A 22758-nucleotide genomic window follows, 5' to 3' on the forward strand; every position below is an offset into this window, starting at 1 on the left:
TTCGCATGTCAAATTCGATTGCTTTCGTATATTAAATCTGTATTTATTTATATTATTTAATGTTATACAGTACGGTGTATATATTTTAGACCATATTGATGTTACAAAAAAATAAAGAAGAGAAAAGGGATAGAATAACAAATTAAAACTTGATTAATTTAATAAGTTAATTCGTAATCAAAATCATATTTTCTGGCTTACTCATATAGGAAAATGATTGTTGAAATTAGTAAATAAACATGTGCACTATAACTAGGTATATACTTTTTAGTAACAAATAGATCCAACCCTTTCGGTTCTTAATCCGAGTAACTGCATTGAACCGAAAAAATGGAATGAGTACAGGACCATGACCGGCAATATTTATATTATAATTGGTTATACAGGTATGAATTAATTAATACATATAGATAACATATCGCACTCTAATCAGTTATTGATATATCTAATTTAGATAAAAGGGGAACACTAGTTTCCAAGGTGCATACCGCAGATAGTTTTAAAAACTCATTACTACTTTTAATCGGTATCCCCCCCGTCTAACGCTAGATGTTTCTTTGTCTCATTAGAATGAGGGACGACGAAACATTTCGCGATGATACATTAGAATGTATATTATACAAATAGCAACCTCTATTTGTAGCCCCATTATAAGCACGTATGTAGGCAGACGTTTCCATCTTAAATAAATATATATATATTTTTTTATATATGTTATGACCCAATAGATTACAAGGTACCGCAAAGCAACCACAACTTTTCAGGTGTATTGCAATGATGTGGGTATTTTTAATAAAACAAGGCGAGTGAAATGTGTTTTCCTAAAATTAATTAATATTATTTTAACTAAAAACACTAGCGGTCATATTTTGATAGGCATCCAGGCATGATTTTTTAATACAAATCACAATTTTACGGGGGGATACAAAATTTGATTTTGATAAAAATCTGATGAATGAAAATTATATCAATGAAGTCAAGTCGGATTGCTACTATTAAATAATTATCTGTGAGATATTTTTTACAATAACCATTTGTCAGAAAAGACAAAACTGTAAGACAATATCGGAAATATTAAAACCTGTAAACGAAATATACTCGGGCATGTATATATTTTTGGTATTACAAGTGTAATGCGGCTATTTCTAGTATTGTTTGAAACCACAGTCCGTGTTTCGAGAACGTACGGAACTGAACGGAAGTGTCAAGGTGCGATAGCGGCCGCTTGCATAACCTGGGCCGCGCAACAAGGATGACAACCGTATCAGAATATCACCGTCCTCTTACTATTATGAGCGGGAAACCTGCAGATTTGTTTTTGCTGTAGCCACAATTTTATATTAATTTTTAGAAATTAATATCGATTTTTAAATGACTATTTTTTGGTAGTGTACATAGTATAACAGATCTGTCGTATACGTACCATGCATATAACCGATAAAATAAATCTGTCATCTTAAAATATGACTAGATGATATACGAGGTTGGGTAGCCAAATTGAATCAATATATTTTACTTCTTCGCACGAGAGAAAAAGATTAGCAACCCTGCCGCGCGTCACCACCACCCGTCTCAGCAATAAGTGCAATATGCCTATCCCCATACTGCTATAGCTTCTACAGTTGTTTGCAAAACAACATACCTTTTTTGACCGGAGTTCCACTATAATTCCTCAAGCTATGCGGCTTTTTATACACACAAATGCGGTGAACTAGCGATGTTAGATTTCTGTGTACAAATACTGTGACAGATTGTGATTTAATTGCTTACAACATGGCAAACGTACTGTCGTCATGTGGCTGACATTGAAGTAATCTATGGAAAGCCCATGCTTAGCGTCGTAAATAAGCTTGCCGCAGCGTCAGCCCCAAGCCCTTTCCGGCTTTACGACAACCCGAACCTAAAACACGCATTACAACTATGTTGTTACGTATTTAACATTTTTGTTAGTTTAGTGTCTAAAATGAACATAAATACGTCGCTCGTTAAAACAAAGTGAGTCAAACTTGTCAATAACAGGACACCAAGCGATGGGCACCGTTGTAAACCGTCCGTCCTACCATAAACTTGGTAGATGGATGGTAACGTAAAGAGAAAACTTAATCTCTGTAGGGGAATTGGTCTAATAAAATCAAATGAATTCAATAGTGGATAGACTAAACAACTTTATACAAATATCGCTATGTATAAGGATAATAAACTTGGAACTTCTGATATTACACAACTTATCCGTGTATAGAAAGTTTGCCGCGTCATCTGTTGTGCTCACTACTTTTCTTGACATGTCCAAATCCGAACTAATGCGGTACTGTACAGTTGGCTTTATAAAAATAGTTTGTTATATACACCTATTATATATATTATATCTAACTTACGATTTGAAATTATCATTTTATTGTATACAAGTGACGACTCATACCTTCGTTTTTTCTTCATAAAATTTTTAATTTGTTTATTATTACTACAAGCACATGTAATTGATATTAGAAACAAACCGGAGAAACTTGATTCCAAGAACACATCCAAAACTCACTCAGTGTTGTTGAAATAATAACGTAAAACATTAGTTGCACAAAAATATGAAGTATTAATTTCTAATTCAGAATGTCTTTTATAAGTCGCTTGTAAATAAAATACTTTTTTTTCATCCATACCTGTCAGCTCAGACGGCGGAGATGGGACATATGAAGTTCATTTGACTGATTTTATAGTTAAGTAGCGAACCCGCTCAACTTCTTCTGTGCCACATTTTCCCGTTTTTGCTATATTTTTCAATACATCTCTGCTCATTGGTCGTAGCGTGATGTTGTAATATATCTTAAAGCCTCGCTCAATAAATGACCTATTCAACAATAAAAGAACTTTCAAAATTGGTTCAATAGATTCAGAGATTACCCCTGAGATTATTATAAGAGGTTGTACCTCACAAACTTTACCTCTTTATAATATTAGTATAGAATAGACAAACGAATATGTCGCACCTCCCGTGTTCTAAGCGAGGAATTCATTTATGTCGACCCTTAGGATATTGTTTTCCTACCTACGCCAATCGCTCGCTTGGATATTTCGATTACCTTGAAAGATAACTTGTAATTGTTGTAACTTACGACAAACAGTCATTAACACACTTGACAGAAACACGATACAAATGTATTCATAATTGTAGTAAATTTACAGTATTCTTATTTGGTTTAATAAACATTTTCGATAACTGCTTACCGTAGTAATTGCTAGTGTTGTCGTATTTCAGACAGGTTCGTAAATAGCACATTTAAGGGGAAGCTTTTGGCGACAATTTTCCTTGATCTTTTCTTTTGTTGCATTACTTGCCGATCCACTCAAACACTAATTTGAGTAAAATTTTTATTGTCTTTTTAAAATTTTACTAATAATATTTCTTTTATTTATACACTTTATATAAAAGGTGTTTATATTATTATATAATATATAGACCTGACTAGACTATACCTTCATACTCATTTATTATGAATACTAGGTGTATTTTAACTATTTGTGGTCCCTGAAATAATTACGGTCGAATATCCATTTCGGAGGATATATTTTTATGAACTCTTCTCAAATATTTAATATAATCAGTCAATATTTAACTTCTTTTTTCTAGTCAGTAGAGCCGTAGTTAGTGTTATTATTGTGATCTTCTGCAAATCAGTGAAACTGTCGGTTTTTTCCGTAATAGGTATATGATTTGGGATGAAGAAAGTTGTACTACAATTACAATAACTTTCAGAAAAGCGTACGAAATCATCGGTACCACTAGTTAAATTATTGTAAATTAAGTGTAGCTATCACTATCACTATACCTAGGGGCCTAGTAATCGGGACCACGCTTATTTCTAGGGCCTACAAATAGAGCGGGTCAAAAGCAGTAAGCGGCTACAAGCTATCTAGATGGCTCGGCACTTGTTACGGGTCTCTCGCATCGCGCCAGTGTTGCCGACGCGCCTGTATAATTATGTGTCGAGATTTAGGGATGCCGCTACCAAGCTCGATTTGACCCAGATCCACGTAATCCCCTGACGACTACGCGTCCTGTATCGAACGTTGTTTTATCTTGTTTCGACGGCCCTTAATTTAACGATCGGTACCGTGACTGTGGTTTTGTGCCAAAGAATAGTAAAACTAAATAAACAATAGTTTATTTTTATTATTACTTGTTTACGCGTTCGAAACGACTGTTGTCTCCGTTTGTTCTTGTTCCGACTAGATTTATGAAATTATAGAAATTAGGGTCAATTGTCATAAAAATGAGAGGGATAACTTTGCCTTTATTTTTTGTGTTTTTTTTTTATGTCACGGCTACAATACCTATTACGTACACGGAGTTTTATTGAATTAGGTATAAAACCAATCGTTGACGTCACGTACGCCCAATATTGCAAGTTATAAAAATTAGATTGAGCCGAATTTAGAGTAGCCGGAGATAAATTTGTGTATTTACGGCACTCTCTCAGGGGTCCTTCTCGACAGGGGGAGTTACAAAGGTGAAGGCCGCATTGTTGCGTAACTGCTCATTCTATTCTACCTCACTTCAGTATGTTACACTTAGGTTATGAGTTGTCAAATAGCTTTCAATATAAAATACTGGTTCATGATTGGCTGGCATGGCTGGTTGCATTGGTAAAAAGTTTCTCAATTTAAATAATATTTACATTCTTTGTCCTGCAAAACTGTCGGGGTTTGTCAACAGGCACGTAGTTCGCACGCATGTTTTTAATGCACGGACAAACATTTTGAAGCTTTCATAGTATTCGGTTTTTAAATATATTGTATCGCCTATGTTCATCGGGGATAATGAGAATTACTACAATAATACAAGAAGGTTGTTCAATGCAAACAAATAAACAATCAAATCTTTCTTCTTACTTAATGTACTTTTGCTAAATCTATTTTATTCTCTTTATTCTATCTCTTCTAAATTTGATAGGAAGTCATAAAATTATACAACAGTTATTAATGGGTTTCTATGAATATGAAAATTATGAGACTAAACCTTTCTATTTTATTTCATAGTGCATGCAAAGGTATGTAATGCGATCCAATATTCGTCCATCCATCAAGCTGATTGACCGCATATATTATGTTTATCTGTTTAATATTCTTATGTATGCTATTCTCATGTTATGAATACAGACGGAATATGGGCTTTTATGTCGATAGATATGGGAGGAACGTACTAAAGTAATATCGACCGGCATCATATTATTAAAACGATAGACAATGCGAACACATAATGTACCTACCTGTCTGTAGATGTCGTGATTTCATTTATAAATAAAATGTTAGAGTATTTAAGTATTTAAACTTTATTGAATATTGACTAATGCACCAGGCGGCCCTTTTTCAAATTGATGATAAATGTTACAAAATATTTTGCTTTTAGTTTTTTAAATTATTGAAACTATGAACAAACTCAGTTTATGAGCAGTACAGTTCATATTTTGTATTCGTTACGTTCCCCAAAAAGAATTGGATAATTTTACGGTCGATTTCTTATGAGCATAATGCAGGTAAGTTAAAGTTAACAAGAAACCGCCTATGTTATGTAACTACAAAATCGGAACAGCTAGGAATTACTACTACTTATAGTATATTATGTGGTGCTCCTCACTTTTATTGACTTTATGACTGCAAGACACTGAAATGTAATGAAAATTATATTCATAAGCTATCATTTTGACGACATCAGTGGTTTACGTCCGATGGTCGCGGGTTCGATTCCTCGCATGGCACAAACATTTGTATTTATGAGTATGATTGTTTGTATCGGTCTAGATGTTTTCTTTGTATAATATGTATGTATTTACAAAAAAAATTAATGTATTTGTATCAGTTATCTAGTACCCATAACACAAGCTTTAGCTAGCTTAACTTGGGTCTAGATAGCGCTATGTGAATTGTCCTGAGATTATTATTATTATTTTTTTCTTTTTTCCAAAAATTCTCATCTCCCCTCTTAAGGAGAGGAGATGGCAACATACCCCCGGCAGAAGCACATTTCAGGGCCCCAGGGAGAGAAACCGGCGTACAATGCGGGCAGAATCTAACAGCACCGCTTTCTGCATCCTTCCCGGGAGTGAACCGCCCCGGAATCCCAACCGTCTGAGATGTTGTTCCAGACTGGTTGGGATAAGACCGTTCACCGACATAACGATTGGAATGATTTCGGTATTTCGGTCACCTCACTTTCTCTTTTTCTCAGTTTCGGCTTTCACGAGGTTCTCGTTCGGTATGGTGATGTCCACCAAAAAGTGCCCGATCCATCACCACGATATCAGGTTTGTTCGCAAGAACGGTCCTGTCCGTTATTGACGCTGTCGCTTTCGAGGACCGGCTGGGGCTCGTACTTATAGTACGGCAACCTCTCATTCGTGAGGCCGTATTTCAGAGCTAGTTCTTGATGGAGTATTTTGGCTACCTGGTTGTGTCTGTGCAAGTATTCAGAGCTGAACAACGAAAGCACATGTCTGAGTGACTCTCCGGGATGGCGACATGCCCGACAGATGTCCTCAGTGCCATCCTTCAGAATGTGCTTTCGGTAATTGTTCGTCTTAACCACCTGATCCTGTATTGCACAGACAAAACCCTCGGTCTCTCCGAAGAGATCACCGAACTGTAGCCAGTGCACGGAGGTCTTCGTGTTGACGTACGGCCCGTGAAGGGCTTTGAAGAACCTTCCGTGCAACTCCTTCTCTTTCCATACGGCCTCCCGCTGCCGCTTATTATTATTATTATTAATTTATTCTCACGTAGATGTAGAACCATTCCTAATATTTTATTATTGCTTTGTATGTAAATTAATGCTTAATGCTAGATCAGGTATTAGTAAGTAAATTTTTACTGTCATGTTTCATACGATTTCTGATACAAATCTGCCAATAACTGGTGGTAGTATATAGATAGATAGAGACAGCTGATTCATTGATTTAAAACGCCAAAATAAATAATTCACGAACATGAAAAGTAATTTATTTATAAATATTTATTTCGTCTCCACGATGAATTAATGACTAACTGAATTTAGCTGCGGCTGGGCGTACAATGTATGTAGACTACAGTGGGCTTGCGAGTTATATCATGGTTCACGGAGCACGGTTTCAGCACTCGCGTCACGTATTTCAATCGACCGAGGATGTGATAACGTCAGCTGTATTAGGTCGCTGGTCGGCAGTCCCCACACTCCACATTTGCGGGATCCAAATATACATATGATTATTTTATTGACAAAGGTATTTTGAATTTAATATTGTTCAACGTTTCTTCTTTGCATGGTCTAAAAGCAAATCGCGCTTTTCAACAATCATTTAAACTTCCCTCTGTTGTATCCGGAATATAAATCTTTCTCCTCTTTGACCCTCGTAGCTTTTGAATATTATTATCGTGCTATTGTATTAGGTTTCTTAAATAGGGGTTTATTTTGAGTTTCCTTCTCTTACATTGATACATTATGTTTTGCTTTATTCTCCTAATCGTCTCACTTTGTCCTGTTGATGGTCCAAGCTCCTCCAACTTCATGCAAAAACTATGAAATAAAGCGAAAGCTTATTGTTCTCTTTCGCGTTCCATTGCATTAATAAATAACAGAAAAATAAAATATTATTATTTTACTGAGATCAAGCTCCAAAACATATTGTTGCCATAAAGTTTTTGGTATATAAATATACGACATGGTACTCTCGAAAAATATGTCAACTGAACAAAAATAAAGTTAATCCCAACACATAAAGTGGGTGTGTGACAATCGGATTTGTTTATTATATGTTAACAGTTTATGATACCTAGAAAATGTCATATTTGACATAAAATGATCAGTCCATATTACCTTATCGATCTTTATTTTCTTTGTATAGGTACAAAAAGTAGCATGTCAACGAAAATATGTTACGACATATTCCTCTAATATTTATTACATTTATCGCCTTGAAAATAGTTATAGTATTGAAATGTCAATTGCAAAGCGTTAATGTGTATTCACACTTAGTATTTGAATAGTAAAAAGTAAAACAGAAAATAGATTATGAACAGGGATTTTTGTGAATAGAAACCATGTTTTATAATTGAAAATAAATTAAACTCGAGTAAATTAGGCATTAAGGTAGTACCTATGTAATATACAATATGTAAATTTAAGACCCATACCCGAAGACCCATCGCCTATATGCGTTACTGCTGTGTTTACCTACCCATCTATGTATTATATTCTCTAATTGAAGCCAGTTCTCTAGTAATACATAAATCCAATTTATTAATGCTACGCCTTTTGTTAGAGCAATTCTCCCATTTTATTAGAGCTTCATTATGTAATTATAGCCGTATCGATTTACTTAATACGTTTGAAAGTGTAATTTGGAAAGCCCTTGACAAGTTAGTTTATTTATACTGGCGACCATTTAGTAGCATGTACTAAAGCACTTTATAATAAAAGCCATTATCTTGTCCCGTATCTTCAATCTATTTTTGTGTTTACTAATTTTATTAACCCTTTCTTTTATGATGTTTTTTATGACATCGTCTATTTGTCATAAAAATCAGTTAAGATTGTGCTCCAGGCTATAATACTGTGTAATATATTTTAATGACGTCAAAATTAATATGGTATACCTACGCGAGTAAACCATGTCGACAAAAAGAGAAACAGCAAAATTGGTTTATATAATAATTGTTTAAGATATCGCACAATACATAAAAAATTGTAGTCGATTAATAACTAAGTTCCTATATTATTTGTTATGATATTAATGTTTGTTTTGTCTGTCGTGTTATGTAACCGAATCATAGAGTAACGAAAAAGAAGCAAAATTTGGCGACCCATTGTCTGGGGCGGAGACTGGCCTTGGCCGATTTGGCATCAATGTACTAACAGAGCAAGCTGATTTCAAGTATCTAACGTTTTCTAGTTAATAGAAGTGAATCGTTCACATACGTGAATTTATTAAATAAGCAAGTACTATTGGTTTTTTTAAATTATTATATAATACTATCCATTATTATAAATTGCAAATAAATATTGATATTCGTACAATCTAGAATATTTTTATTAGATCTTAAGAAATTAAGAAAAGAATAAATTAAATTAAATAATTTTATATATAAGCATTAGTAAAGACATTGATAATGTATAAACAAAAACATTAATATAAAATGGACCACCATGGACAAGAACGATATACCCTTAGCAATAAAGGTCAATTGATAGAAGTAGTAGTAGTAGAAGAAGTAGTCAGTTGTTTGGTAAAGTTTACCAAACAACTGAACATTAAACTGACCAGACGTAAATGATTATTATACTTTAGTTTTGTCCAACCTCTTTCATTTTGTTTGACTGTACTGTTTTTGTATTCCGCAAGCAGAACACTACAACTCCTCAAAATTCATACATTCCCTGGGGAGATACCTACTCTGTAGACGTCGTGTGATTTAGGAATAAATAAGCACTGACGACCTTCAAAGAATTCTCGCAAAATTCTACCTTTTGAACTATCACAGACTATATATAACTTTTAGAGAAGCAACAAAATTGGAAAGTATGTAATATACCCGCGACTCCGTCTAGTTTTTTTACATAAAAGATTGCCTTATTAAGATCCATTCAGCCGTTTATGATAAGGTAACAAACAGACAGGCAGGCACTCTCACTTTTATAATATTATTATGCTTAATGTACATTAAATACTATTTAAAATTAAATATGTTTGTTTGAGTAATAGAATATTTTAAACAATTGGTTTGGTTATCTCATGTACATATGTATTTATCTCGGAACTTCCTCATGCAGGCAAAGCTATTTGTAGACGGCATTCCGTATGTAGTTTTGCGTTCCACAATTTATGTTTAAGGTAGGTAGTCATGTTTTTCTGTATGGTAAAATCGTAAATGAGAATATCTGCTGGTGACAGGATTACGGCAAAGATTGCTTAAACATGCATTAGTATTTAATAGCAGCCCCTAGAAATATTTTACTTGGTAATTTATATTACTTTGCGTGACCGGGCGAAATTGTTAAATTAGGTAATAAAGGCGTAGTTTTTAATTAAAATACCCCATCAATTATAATAATTGTGAAGTTACTAACAATCTTGTATAACGTTTATTATAATGACTGTACCAAGCCGAAATTCAAGACAATACTCGCTGAACTCTACATCTTGTATGAAGCAAAGACGATATCTGAAGTTTCAACCTATTAATTCATATTATTTTTATTTCCTTCTTTGTACGGATGATTACAAAAAATATTTTTATATATGTTTCCTTATTGGCCTTTGTAAAAAAACTAAATTTATCTGAATCTTTGAGTGAGTATATTTGTGACAACTTTGGTTATACTTATATTGGAATCTGCAGACAATTGAATCGAAACAAATAAAAATGAATACGAATAAATAATAAACGTATTATGGAACTATTTAGTACTTGCTTATCTCATCTTTGCGCATAAACAATAGCATTAACATAATGTCTTCTAATTGTTATTATTATATGTATTTGCAGATGTTATGAACATCTCGTATATTTTTGTAATGCATACATACATATACATAAAGTAAAATAACCTGTTACATAAAACCCGTTAAATAATTTTCCGGTTCACAGGCTATAGACGCCTGCAACATCAAGTCACGTTCTTGCGACGCTTCCTTTCAGGCAGCATTGCCAATTCCACAAATTTAATGTGGACTGTTTTTCATCATGTCGCCTTTTGTTTAGTCTTCCCTAAAATTCAGTTTCGGTATAAAAATACTGCTAATGCAAATAGTGTTCGATTTTAAATTGGTATTCTAAAGTAATCTGGTTTTTTAATAAATAAATAAATATGATGTAACTTTTGCGACAATGCACGTTCATTCGTTCATAATTTAAGAGCCGCATTCTTGTCGGTGGAACACTTGCCACTTCCCACGATCATTTATCTCTTTAATTCTAGATTCTATAAGATTATAATTTTTTCCGTAATTTGCTTTGTCTTGTTCTTCCATTTTCCTTCTATTTATCCTTCTGTAATAATATTCCTATGCTCATAGTGCCGTAACGTACTATACTACTTAAATATAGTATGGACATTACATATAGGTTACTGAAATCTAGAGTCTATATTTTCACGTAAATATGATTTAGCTCTATGATTACAAATACATCGACAATTTAAACAATGATGATAATCCCTGACATGATGATTAGGCGTGTTATCGCACGGTCCGGAAATGCAACCACGGCAGTTCTGTTGTTTACAATTTAAAAAAATCTGTGGTTAAGCCCGCTAATGGAACGCGAGTCGAGTTTATCAATTTAAGTGGTTTCAGTGTAGCGCCGGCGCTTGCCATGACCCAAATTCGATTGGTCCCCTAAAACAAATTACTGAATGCTCTTTTTACTATTACATTGTTAATTGTTCTAAATCGTTGTATAATATTTAATTAAGTGTTTTTTCTTTGTGGTATTATTTTATCAATACTGTTGACCTCGTTATCTAAGAAAAATATTTGATGATAACTTCGAGTTGAAACGTAATAAATTATATTTTTCTTTTCTATAAGTTTTTAAAATACTTTTTGCCATATTTTGATATTAACAACAGTTAAACAAAAAAAACAAAGTCGCGGGTAACTACCCGTGACTTTATTTTCTTTTTTAGACAATAGTTTGCTATGTCTGTCCTACTAATACAATCTGCCAGAATTGTTGAAATCTAGTCTAGTAGTTTTTAGTTTATTCTTTACAAACATACAAAAATACAAATCTTTCATCTTTATAATATTAATAAGTAAGATTAATTCCAGCATCCGTTAGATTAAATTGTGATGAAAACAGAACATCTTGAAAATTGCAGACAGCACAACAAAAACCACTCTCAAATATTAGCGGCTTATAAAAAGTATCTCTCATTAAATGTTTCTTGAGAGTTGAGAGTAATTTTCCTGTGGGTTGTTAGCGAAAGGATGTTCGTCGTAGCCACTCGGCAGGTTCCCACTGTACCCGTAGCGTAGGGCGAGCCTTTGAAGGGATGCGGACCTCTGTATAAATTGAATAATGACTGCCTCGCCGCAAATAAGTGGATTCAGCGTTGTACGTGTACGGTGGCCACCCGATGTTGGTACCCTTCCGTCTCCCCAATAATAAATGAATTACTAAATTGGCTGGTTAAAATCTGACGAATTAATTTTGGATATAACTACATATAAATATGTATATACCACATATGAAATCGGATGAACTTATACTGTCGCTTTTGTCGCTTCGTGGAATTCTATTGATTAGAATTATATTTATAATGTATTGTACATTTATTTAAATAATAGCCTAAGTGTTATACTGATGATTAAGCTATATTCATCTAAATCAGTTCAGTACTTTTTGCGTGAAAAAGTAACAAACATCCAGCCATACTTTCGCCTTTTGTAATATTAGTAAGATTAGTAATTTGATTATATATAATAGTTTAATTTATATTAATAATTGAAGAAGTAGGTATCTACCTGTAAAATAACATTGTTAAGCGCAATCCATTTATAATCATTTATATCGCTCACGTTAACATTTTAGTTCGCTCTACTAGTTTCGGACTCAACAGGAACCCTTATTTATGAGCATATAACGGGGCGGTGTCGCGACCAGCATTTCGTGACCAGCTGTTTAATCTATTTATTAACGATAAAAGCCTTTTTCAATCTTTTAATATATTGATTATGTTTTTAATATTTTATTTTAAGTCAGGTGTTCAGACCTGTAACACTGCTATCTGTATCTATTGTGGTCGGCCTTATTCAAAGTTCGCTACCTAGACCCGTGAGGGACAAGAATTTTCCTGTTACTAATGACTCATTAATTACAGGCGCAAAGCGACGATGACGATGTCGGGCCCGACGACGTCAACGTCGCCGTTGAAGGCGGCTTCATGGATGAATTCTTCAGTGAGGTAAGTAAACCTTTTAATATTACATTACAAATCTATAATACGTAGGTACCAATTATTTTTAATAACAGTAATTTATTTCAAACAGTGTAGCGGTTCACACATTCATAATATTATGATTCATAATTATTTTCCTTTAAAAATCCATCAACTGTAATTTCAGTTAATTGAAAAGCATTGAAGGTATTACAACGAATGTATTTTTAGTACTACTATAAATATACTATTGTGCATGTAACTACAGATGAATAATAGTTACATACTATCCCTTGCTAGACTTCACAAGACAACAGAATATGTATACCTATGTAAATTTTCAAATTGTTATTATATGATATATTTCATCTACGATCCATCATTACTTTATTAATAAGGCCAGTACTAAGCTTATCGATACAGATATAATTATGAAATCCATAAAATAAATTTCAATAAACCTTATCAGCATCGTTTGCAAGGTATGGAGGGAATAAATAAATTGGTTTCCTACATTTTTCTTTTCAGCGTCCATTTTCTAACGGAGGCACCTCCCATAAATCAGACAGATCGTAGTATCGGAGATAATTGGCCGAAACGGGTCGGTTCGCGCACTGAATTCGGCTGAAATGGCTTTGTATGTGACATCTCACTGAGAATAGTTCGACGTTTGAAAACTATAAGGCTTAAAGCTAAATAAATAGCACCGTGTCTCAGCATTTACAATCTAGTTTTTAGTTAACTATATTCATTTCGTCCATGCTTATCGATTTGTTTATTACTTTTATGACGTAGGCAATATAGATTATAAGTGATTTTAAAACACGGTTGAGAATTTTTATTGCTAGATCCGCTCGGCTACAATTGCAGTAAACAGCTCAATCGATTGCAAAACTTTCCTTCTACTTGGTATATTTTTGTCTATGCCCCGTACTTGCTTATATGAGGCGGAGGTTATCCTATTAACATCATCCCTCAGCAAGAATATTCTTGATATATCGTCTTAATGCCTATAGATTTCTATACAATTCAATGTTGTGTCTTATTTTTAAAGCGCTATCAAAAGTACCGAATAAACTTATTGTACATGATCCCCCATATACCTACTAAGATAGATTTATAATATGGAGTGATATATTGTAAACTTATCCATATATTGTAGTGTAGTCTTTAGTTTAAGAGCATGAAAATATACGATCGGAGTAGCTTAGCTTAACTCTCAATTCAAACAAAAGATACTTTAACGCTGAGATAGCATGCTGTCGCTTTATATAAAAGTTAAAGGAATAGTGGACCTTCACTATATATATGGTATATATACCACATACCTATGTGGTAACAAATACACATAACATAACATATAATTAATTAGTGAGGACAAAGCGTTATAAGACGAATTTTAGAAATAAATTATCCTTACTGTACTGATTCATATTATAACTTAGAAAGAGTCTGTATATCCGTTTGTTACTTATTCACAACTCAATGGCTGAACGAGTCCTAATGAAGAAAGGCTGTGTTATGATGATGAACATTGGCTACGTTTCAACTTAAAAAAAGCAGACGAATTCGGCGAAAACAACCAAATTATAATAAAATACAATTATCTCCATCTACGATTATCACGGAAATATATTTAGGAATGTACAAATGCGACTTTGCTGCTACTGTATTCGTAACTTTTTCTATGAATATAGAAAAGGCCATTGAAACTTGTTCATGAAGGAATCTGTCGAAACTTGTGTATAAAGGGAAAATTTTCGCTTTGTCGAAAGACAAATTTTTTGCAATAAGTAAAATTGACGGCTCATTCTTTTATACACCCGTGTTTTACGAAAAGTTTCTCATGACAAAATATTTTTTTTTTAATTGTGAATAGCGATCTATTCGTAAATTATATGATTAAAAGTTCTTGATGAATATTAATTTGACGTCATTTTAACATAATTTCTAGAGTATTTATTTTAATGTTTTTAAAGAACATGCAAAACTGGCCAGCTATTTATATTTATGTTTTTGTTTTAGATTTTTGCAACAAAATGTTGTAACTTAACTACTATTATAGTTGTGTATATAAATAGGACTCGTCTGTTAGGTAATCCTATGGATACGAGTAATAGCTGAATAATACAAATTAAATTGACTTTTATTATCTGTGAATGTAATGTATAAAACTCTCTGGTGACCAAACTATGCTTTAGAGTTAATGACAAATAATACTGAAAATCTATCAGCGAATTTGTATATAGACACTATTCTGTGCACGAATGAATAATACAATAATAGGGAAAACTCGACCGCAATTTATGTACCTAGTGCCGTTTTATCGATCTCGTAATTGCACAAAAACAATATAAACCCATTACTTTTATGCCGCATGTATACATTAATGAGTAGGTATTATGCGTTTAGTACAAATCATTGCTGGCCAATGTTTATATGTTGTATTTTCACGTTGTATGTAATCCTAAACATTGGTCCTGTAAATGTTGTAATAGTCGGAAACCGGTCGTCCCTTGAATGTACGGCCGAAAGACTGCATATTTGGAGGTCGAACAATTCTTTACGTTAATTTTGAAATCGTCGGTCTTATGTTCTCTCCTCTAGCTACTCGATTAATTGATTTTGGCGTGAAAATATTCTCTCACAACGCACTCTTTTCTTCTTTTTACCAATTGTTATTTTATTTAATAGTTCATTCAAATTACAGGTGAATTCGTAGTATTTCAGTTTCTATCTATGTTATCCTTACTTACTTACTAATATTATAAGTGCGAAAATAACTGCCTGTCTGCACTATCACGTCAAAACTACTGAACCGATATGAATGAAATTTGGTACACAGATAGTCATAACCCTGAGAACGGCCATAGTCTATATTTTTTTAAAGCGAAAAACGATTGTAATGTTTTGAGTAGGTTCTATGGAAGTATCGTCATTTTTAAACTGGAAGCTTGAAACTTATTTTTAAGACTATTGATCACAATAGACAAAACAAATATGACGTTTAAAGTATGTAAAAATGTCCCCTTAAGGGTATAACAAAATAGGGGAAGAAAGTTTGTATGGAACTCCACGTCCGACTCCACGCGGACGAATTCGCTGACAGAGTTAGTTTGCTATATTCCGCAGTAATGCCCGCTTGAACTCATGTAAAAGTATCCTATCTATCTGTGTAGACCTTTCAATCGAATACGGCCAGAGTTTTTGAGTGAAAGGGTAATACTTTCAATGTCATAATCTTTCGCATTTGTAATATTAATATTATAGGATTATTAAATGTCATTGCGTAGACGTAGATACGTTATTTTTATAATTTGTTTAATTTCTGGTCAATATTTTTATAAAATAGCACAATTTCAGAGTTCCTTATATACTTTATAGGAACTAGATCGATTGTTTATCACTCAAACCTTAATTTATTTATCGATATGCGAGTGCTGTAACGATATTATTCTGCTAAAGTTTTGCTCGAGATTAATTCCGTTTTCCCCAAAGCGACAATAATGCGTCTCCAGTTTCTTTTCGTGACGTGAATGCTTCATACGTTTTCATTAAACCCTACAAAACACAACTCGGGGCTATAAATATTCAGGTTGCGCTTGGTATTCATCATAATCGTGCAATTCATTTACATGTTATTATGTGTATGTGCGAGAGGGGTGCTTACGTGCGTACCACTTCGTTATGTATGGTATTGACGATGCTTCCAAACGTTGACTGTTTATAGATCGCATAGATACACTTTACTTTTTAAAGGTTTAATCCCATTTCTAAATATATTTATTTTATTTTAACATACATAAAACGATTGAGATTGAAGATACAAGTTTTGTGTTATATAATAGAAAATATTTTTTTATTATACAGATAATAGAACCGCTGTTTACGAACTCGTACTTAAATAAAATTCCTCATAGCAACGTGAAATGGAACAGAAAACAATAAATAAATTATTCCCTAACTTGGAATGAAAGAGTTAGAGAGACTTTAGGATTGCAAGTTGTATTACAAATAGACGTTTAACCTACATTTGAGGTCAGATTACTGTTGACAATAATTTTACAAATTTGATTATTCGTCTGGATAGCATTCATTTGTATGCGTAGTCAGTACCAGACTTTAAGATCATAACGCCGCTTACCCATTTCACCAGTCGTATATATCCATGTTCATTTGTAGCACTCAATGCGAGTTTAGAGACCTTAGGTACACCTATACGATTACCTATGTTCAGATTGAGAAGGATTTTAGTCCTTAATAACAGTATAGTCCTGTCAATTCATATCGAAGATGATACTCGTACAGTCGAATGATATCCCAGTTAATTCACTAGTTAATATCTCACTGAATTTGATAAATTGGCGTGTAACAGACCACGCAGCGACAAGTTTAGCCGTCTCATATTGAGCCTTTACAGCCTTGAACTTAGGCGACAATGCCTGATTAAACCGATCTGAGGAAATTAATAACATCGCATGGGTCTGAGCTCGAATCAATTTATTATCTGATGGATACCTAGCGACTAAAAATTATTTGTATATTGTACATATTCCTTAGCAAGTATAGCACAAATGCGATGAATATAATTAAAATTTAATAGAAAATTATAATAAAATTTGAGCGTCAAACCTTATTAATAAATATTTTGATAAAAATAAACTTGTAAAGGTTTATAGGTTGCTAAAAGTGTTATCGATTAAAATAAAAAATAAGTAGAACAATGACTTACGGGTTTCATATTAAAATGTTCATTTAACAGCACCTAAATGTACCGGTTGATCCCATATTAAAAATTATTTGTCTACAGGATATATTGTACATATTCCGTATATAAAAATATATATACTACATTATTAAGCAAGTATAGCACTTATTAATAAAATGCGATGAATATAATTAAAATTTAATAGAAAATTATAAAAGTAGAACTCATCGTTTTCCTATGACTTACGTCATATTCTCGTAACCGCATATTAAAATGTGTGCATTTATATATTTATTATGATTTTCTATATTCTTCAGATCTGTAAACTGTTTCTAAGTTTTCTAACTCGAACCAATATACTGAAAATCTATATTCACAGGTATTTCCTTCTAAAAGGGAATAAAAAATACAGGTGAATTAAATCTAAAAAAATATGTTGTATTCTGTCTACAGGATATTGAATCTTAAGTGGATCTATATTGGTGGACATTCAAATACGTATCGTCTATGAAATATAAGTTGGAGCGTATATAAAAATATATATACTACATTATTAATAATACAGCACGTGTCATTATAAAATTTGGATGTCAAACACTTATTAATAAATATTTGTGATAAAAATAACTTGTAAAGGTTTATAGGTTGCTAAAAGTGTTATCGAATTAAATATTTATTTGGTACTTACTCAACAAAGCGTGTTTGCTGTGTGGTTGGAGTTATGCCAGTAACAATATAAACTGAATTAATATTTTATACAACCTCATCGTATATTGCCTCAAATTCTTAACCAATGGATATTGGATGAGCAAACAAATGTACCAAACATTTGACAGTCACTTTACCCTTTTTCAGTCAGTCCATATTTCAAGTGTTTAACTGCCTTTATCATAGTACCTATCTTTATTTACAATAACCTATATAAGTTTAGAGTTAGACTCAATTCTAGTTCATGCATCTGTATCAAATACTTCAGAATATCGTAAGAGACGATAATAACTAGAATATCTTGCAACATATTGTATTATTAAATATGGCCTTTTGGTCGTAATTGTACAAGGTGTACTATCCAAATGTATACTTAAACATTTATTGTAGAAGTTTACTTTAATAATGTACCTAACACGGAGAGCGGAAATCTCATTATTTAATTGTATTTTGGTAGTTATAATTTGATATGTGTGTAAAAGCGAACGACTCGATGGAAATTGGAAACTAGGCAAAGGAAAGCAACGTGACCTATTATATACATGCATAGATACATATAAGACATATAAGATACATGCAAGAGCATACTTTGGCCGACGATTATTAATTTATGTCCGCATACATACATATGATTACCATCGAAATCATCCTATGTTCTCGTAATGAATATAAAAATAAGTAATCTCATTATTTGTTAGATTAAAATCTCTTTTACGTTCCTACAAGGTTTTTCGTAGAAGGTAATGTGAATTATTTCGATTATGCCGAGATTATGGATTTATACAAGGTTACATCAATAGTTCTAGGTATACAGGGTTGATATTATAATAAACATTATTTGTCTGGAAAAAAATTCGCCAAATCCTGAAAATAAATTTTGAACATTCAATATAAACTGATTAATTTTTGAACATTTAGTATTGTGTTATGTTGCATTAGATAAAAAGTCCGAATCTGATTTAACGTTTATCGTAAAGTTAAAAAATCGACTGTTACTATTGGGAGGTAATAGAAAAGCTTTGATTTTAAATTTTAAAACTTTGCTAGCAATTTCAACAACTTTGGGACCAGAATGAAGATGTTTAGGAGCGAAAGTCCAAATCAAAGAATTAAACGATTTCAGTAAATCCTGAAAGTAATCTGATAGCATTCCGAATGGAGTATATAAGTTAGATCTATAAAAAACTAAATATATTTTTAGACTAGAAGTGCCTGCGACTTTGTTACCGCGTGGTTATCAAAAACACTTCGTACATATTTTTTGGATAACTTCAATCGTTTACGCAGCGCACGCGACAATGTCCTGAAATATGGATAATTTTCCCCGTATGCTTGTATTAGTCGTAGCCTAATGTTATATAGCTTAAAGCCTTCCTCGACAAATGGACTTTCCAACACAAAATATATTTTTTCGATTAGTACTTTTAAACAAACAAACTCTTCGGCTTTATAACATTAGTATAGAAGTATAGATGATGATAGATTGGTGATCGTGCTAGTGTGAATGCTATTCGGAAATGGGTGATGGTTTCCGCGTGGAGGGCGATCTGACAGGCATTATTAACAAATATCCTAATAATTATTACTTCAGGAAGTACATTGAATAAATGAATCTTAAACTCAGAATAGTCTTAGTTGAGAGTTGAGAGCAATGGTATAGTTTCACAGTATATATTTCGAGCAGTTAGAGACTCCGTGGACAGTTAACTCTGTCTGGCACTTCGCTTCACTGATGTTAATTATTCAAACCTCAGTGGACTATTACTCATTAACTGCTCTAAATGACAAACACGTGTTGAATTGTTTAATTAAATGGTACATAAATTACTGTATAACCTATTGCATCTCTTGTATTTTTATTCTAGAATATACTATTTCATGAAATACATTTATATTTTATGAAATAGTATATTCTATTAATTTTCTATGGTTATTAGATTTTTTCATTCATTACGGACTTCTTCCTTCCTTATTAGTTTGCGGTAGTTGTTTACTTTAGATAATAAAGCAAAGTGTTTAAGAATGAATATTATATTGTGGTTTAATATCTTTATTGGCTAGTTTAACTGATATAATAATTATTTATCCCTCATTTTGTTAAATATATTAAATAATCAAAACAGTCATATAATCAATATAACCTACATATATTTTAGTTTATTCTTATAAATTTTGTGTGAAAAAATCAGGTTAGATGTATTGGCTGATTGCCAGCAAGCATTCAAGTTAAGTCTAGACTTGGAGACGCTCCTTGAATGATGGAGTGATAAAGTGTGAATTAACTGACTATAGAACCTCTCTTTTCGCTTCAGTAATTAGCTTATAGTATTAAGTCTGCCAGTGTAAAGTCGTTTACTAATGATGTACTTAATCTGAGTCCCTGGTTCACAAAGATGATTCTGATATTTGGTTTTTACGCCTCGAGCTTCTTTTTTCTTGACTGACTCATGACATTTTCTGTTTGGTGTAGTAACTTTATCCTCTTGACTACCTATCTGTAGTTTATAATCTTGTATTAAAATCTTTCGAAAAGAGATTGAATAAATAAAAACTTTGTTTCTTTCTTATACAATTGTATATAGTTTTTACGCTTTCCTTGCTCTGTCTTTTATGTTGTTATTTAGTGATTGAACCGAAATATTACGGGGGTATTATTAGTAATGGAAATAGTGAGCTATATGGTAATAATCAGGAACACCTCCAAGTTTTTTACTACCACTATGAATTGACTAAATTCGCCACGATAGACTTGCTGACCAAAACATCAATCCTAAAAACTGCGTTAGATTTGACCCCACCGCTTTAGATTCAAATATACCTAGCGAAATCAGAGCTTGTCAAATATTGCATTCACCATGACATCGATAATTACTGGAATACCCGGAATACCCGGATGAAGATCCGGGATAACAGATACGACGATGTGTATTTTTGTAACTTTAAAATGTCACTTCAAAAATCGAGCACATACCGCGTACTGTTATTGCCTTAATGACGTAGAATGAGGATAATCCTTTTCCTTTCTGTGTCACTACTTACAAACGTATATGTATATAAATACTAATATTCGGAGGTGTTGGTCATCGAGTCTTCAAATTACGTCATAACTTTAATCCGCGTGCTTGTTGGCTTTGATGATCTCATCGTATACGTCAGTATATAGTCATTACGAGACTATATAAGGTGGTATGTATTAGTATATGTTACTAAGGCAGAGGGATTGTTAGTAATGGGGCCAAGAGACTCTATAGCCATCAGTCACGTCATTCATATTGCCACCTACAGGGTTCCCTTTTCAGTAGTTAATTCCTGGTGAAATCATCACGATAGCCTAACTGACTTGCCTTCATCCTCATCCTATGATCCTCCGATGGTGTCCTACCAGCGTATACGTAGCACAGGCGGATGTACCGTTCTATATACATGATAAAACGTGATCACTTTATGATGTACACAAGACTAAGTAACATTATCTATTGCCAATAATTTCCGTAATTGCAACACTCTTTCGAACGACTCCAAAAAGGAGGTTGCAAAGTCGATAAATTATTACAGTAAATTTGGACCGATTTTTTTTGTAAATGATTATGCTTTTTTCTGACAGGTGGAAGAGATACGAGAGATGATAGACAAGATTCAAGCCAATGTGGAAGAGGTTAAGAAGAAGCACAGTGCCATCTTATCAGCACCGCAGTCAGATGAGAGTAAGTTGACATCAGATTACTTTCGATGATTGATATGTGTGTGAAATGGCAAATAATTCATCTTCTATGGGTACAAGCAAAGTACCCAATTTTTTTATTTTAAAATATTTACTAAAGCTGACTGCACTAATATTGCCCTAATGAAATTGAAATAACGGGTATCAAGAACATTTACTTTCATAATATATAAGATGTATTTATTTTGCAACTAATATATATTTAAAATCCTACAATTATTCCGTTGCTCTGGTACTTACTAGCATGTTATATAGAGAATACTCATGCTCTGTTTTAATTTTAGATATATTTTAATGTCAATACTTTAAAGAACTTAACGTTTATTGAACCTTATCTAAAAATATATGGTACATACCTACTTTCGTAGTATTTGGCACAGAGCTTTTATGGATGCACTAGGCGTGGGCTGATTAAACTTACTCGTAGGCTCTTAAGTTTGTGTGGGCGCGCATTAAATGAAAGACGAAATTGGTGGCATTTACCCAGACAGACGGGAAGGCGTCGTCTTATATCTGTTCATTGCAAAGGCATTAAATCTATATTATGTATATACCAACCAACGCTTTTCTAGAATAAACTATTTATACCAATAAGACCGCCTCTTGTATTTATTCATCAACTATACAATGTTTGTTAACTAATAAAATTTGTATCGTATGTGCAAAAAATTGTCTGAATAAATAAATATTGTACATACATACGTCTATATATAAGAA

General features: G+C 32.9%; 1 protein-coding gene across 5 annotated transcripts in view; it reads left to right on the plus strand.

The window, feature by feature from the left end:
• The window catches only part of LOC131850714 (syntaxin-1A), a 53394-nt gene that overhangs the window by 8042 nt on the left and 22594 nt on the right, over positions 1-22758 (plus strand). For all 5 annotated transcript variants that reach the window (XM_059201049.1, XM_059201051.1, XM_059201048.1 and 2 more), the window contains exons 2-3: positions 12848-12931; positions 21925-22024. In XM_059201049.1, the coding sequence (XP_059057032.1) occupies positions 12848-12931; positions 21925-22024 (184 nt within the window). The remainder of the gene's footprint in view (positions 1-12847; positions 12932-21924; positions 22025-22758) is intronic.

This window comes from Achroia grisella, unplaced genomic scaffold (assembly GCF_030625045.1).
Source record: "Achroia grisella isolate CSIRO2021 unplaced genomic scaffold, CSIRO_AGI_Agris_v1 utg779, whole genome shotgun sequence".
In the NCBI taxonomy this organism is placed as follows: domain Eukaryota; kingdom Metazoa; phylum Arthropoda; class Insecta; order Lepidoptera; family Pyralidae; genus Achroia; species Achroia grisella.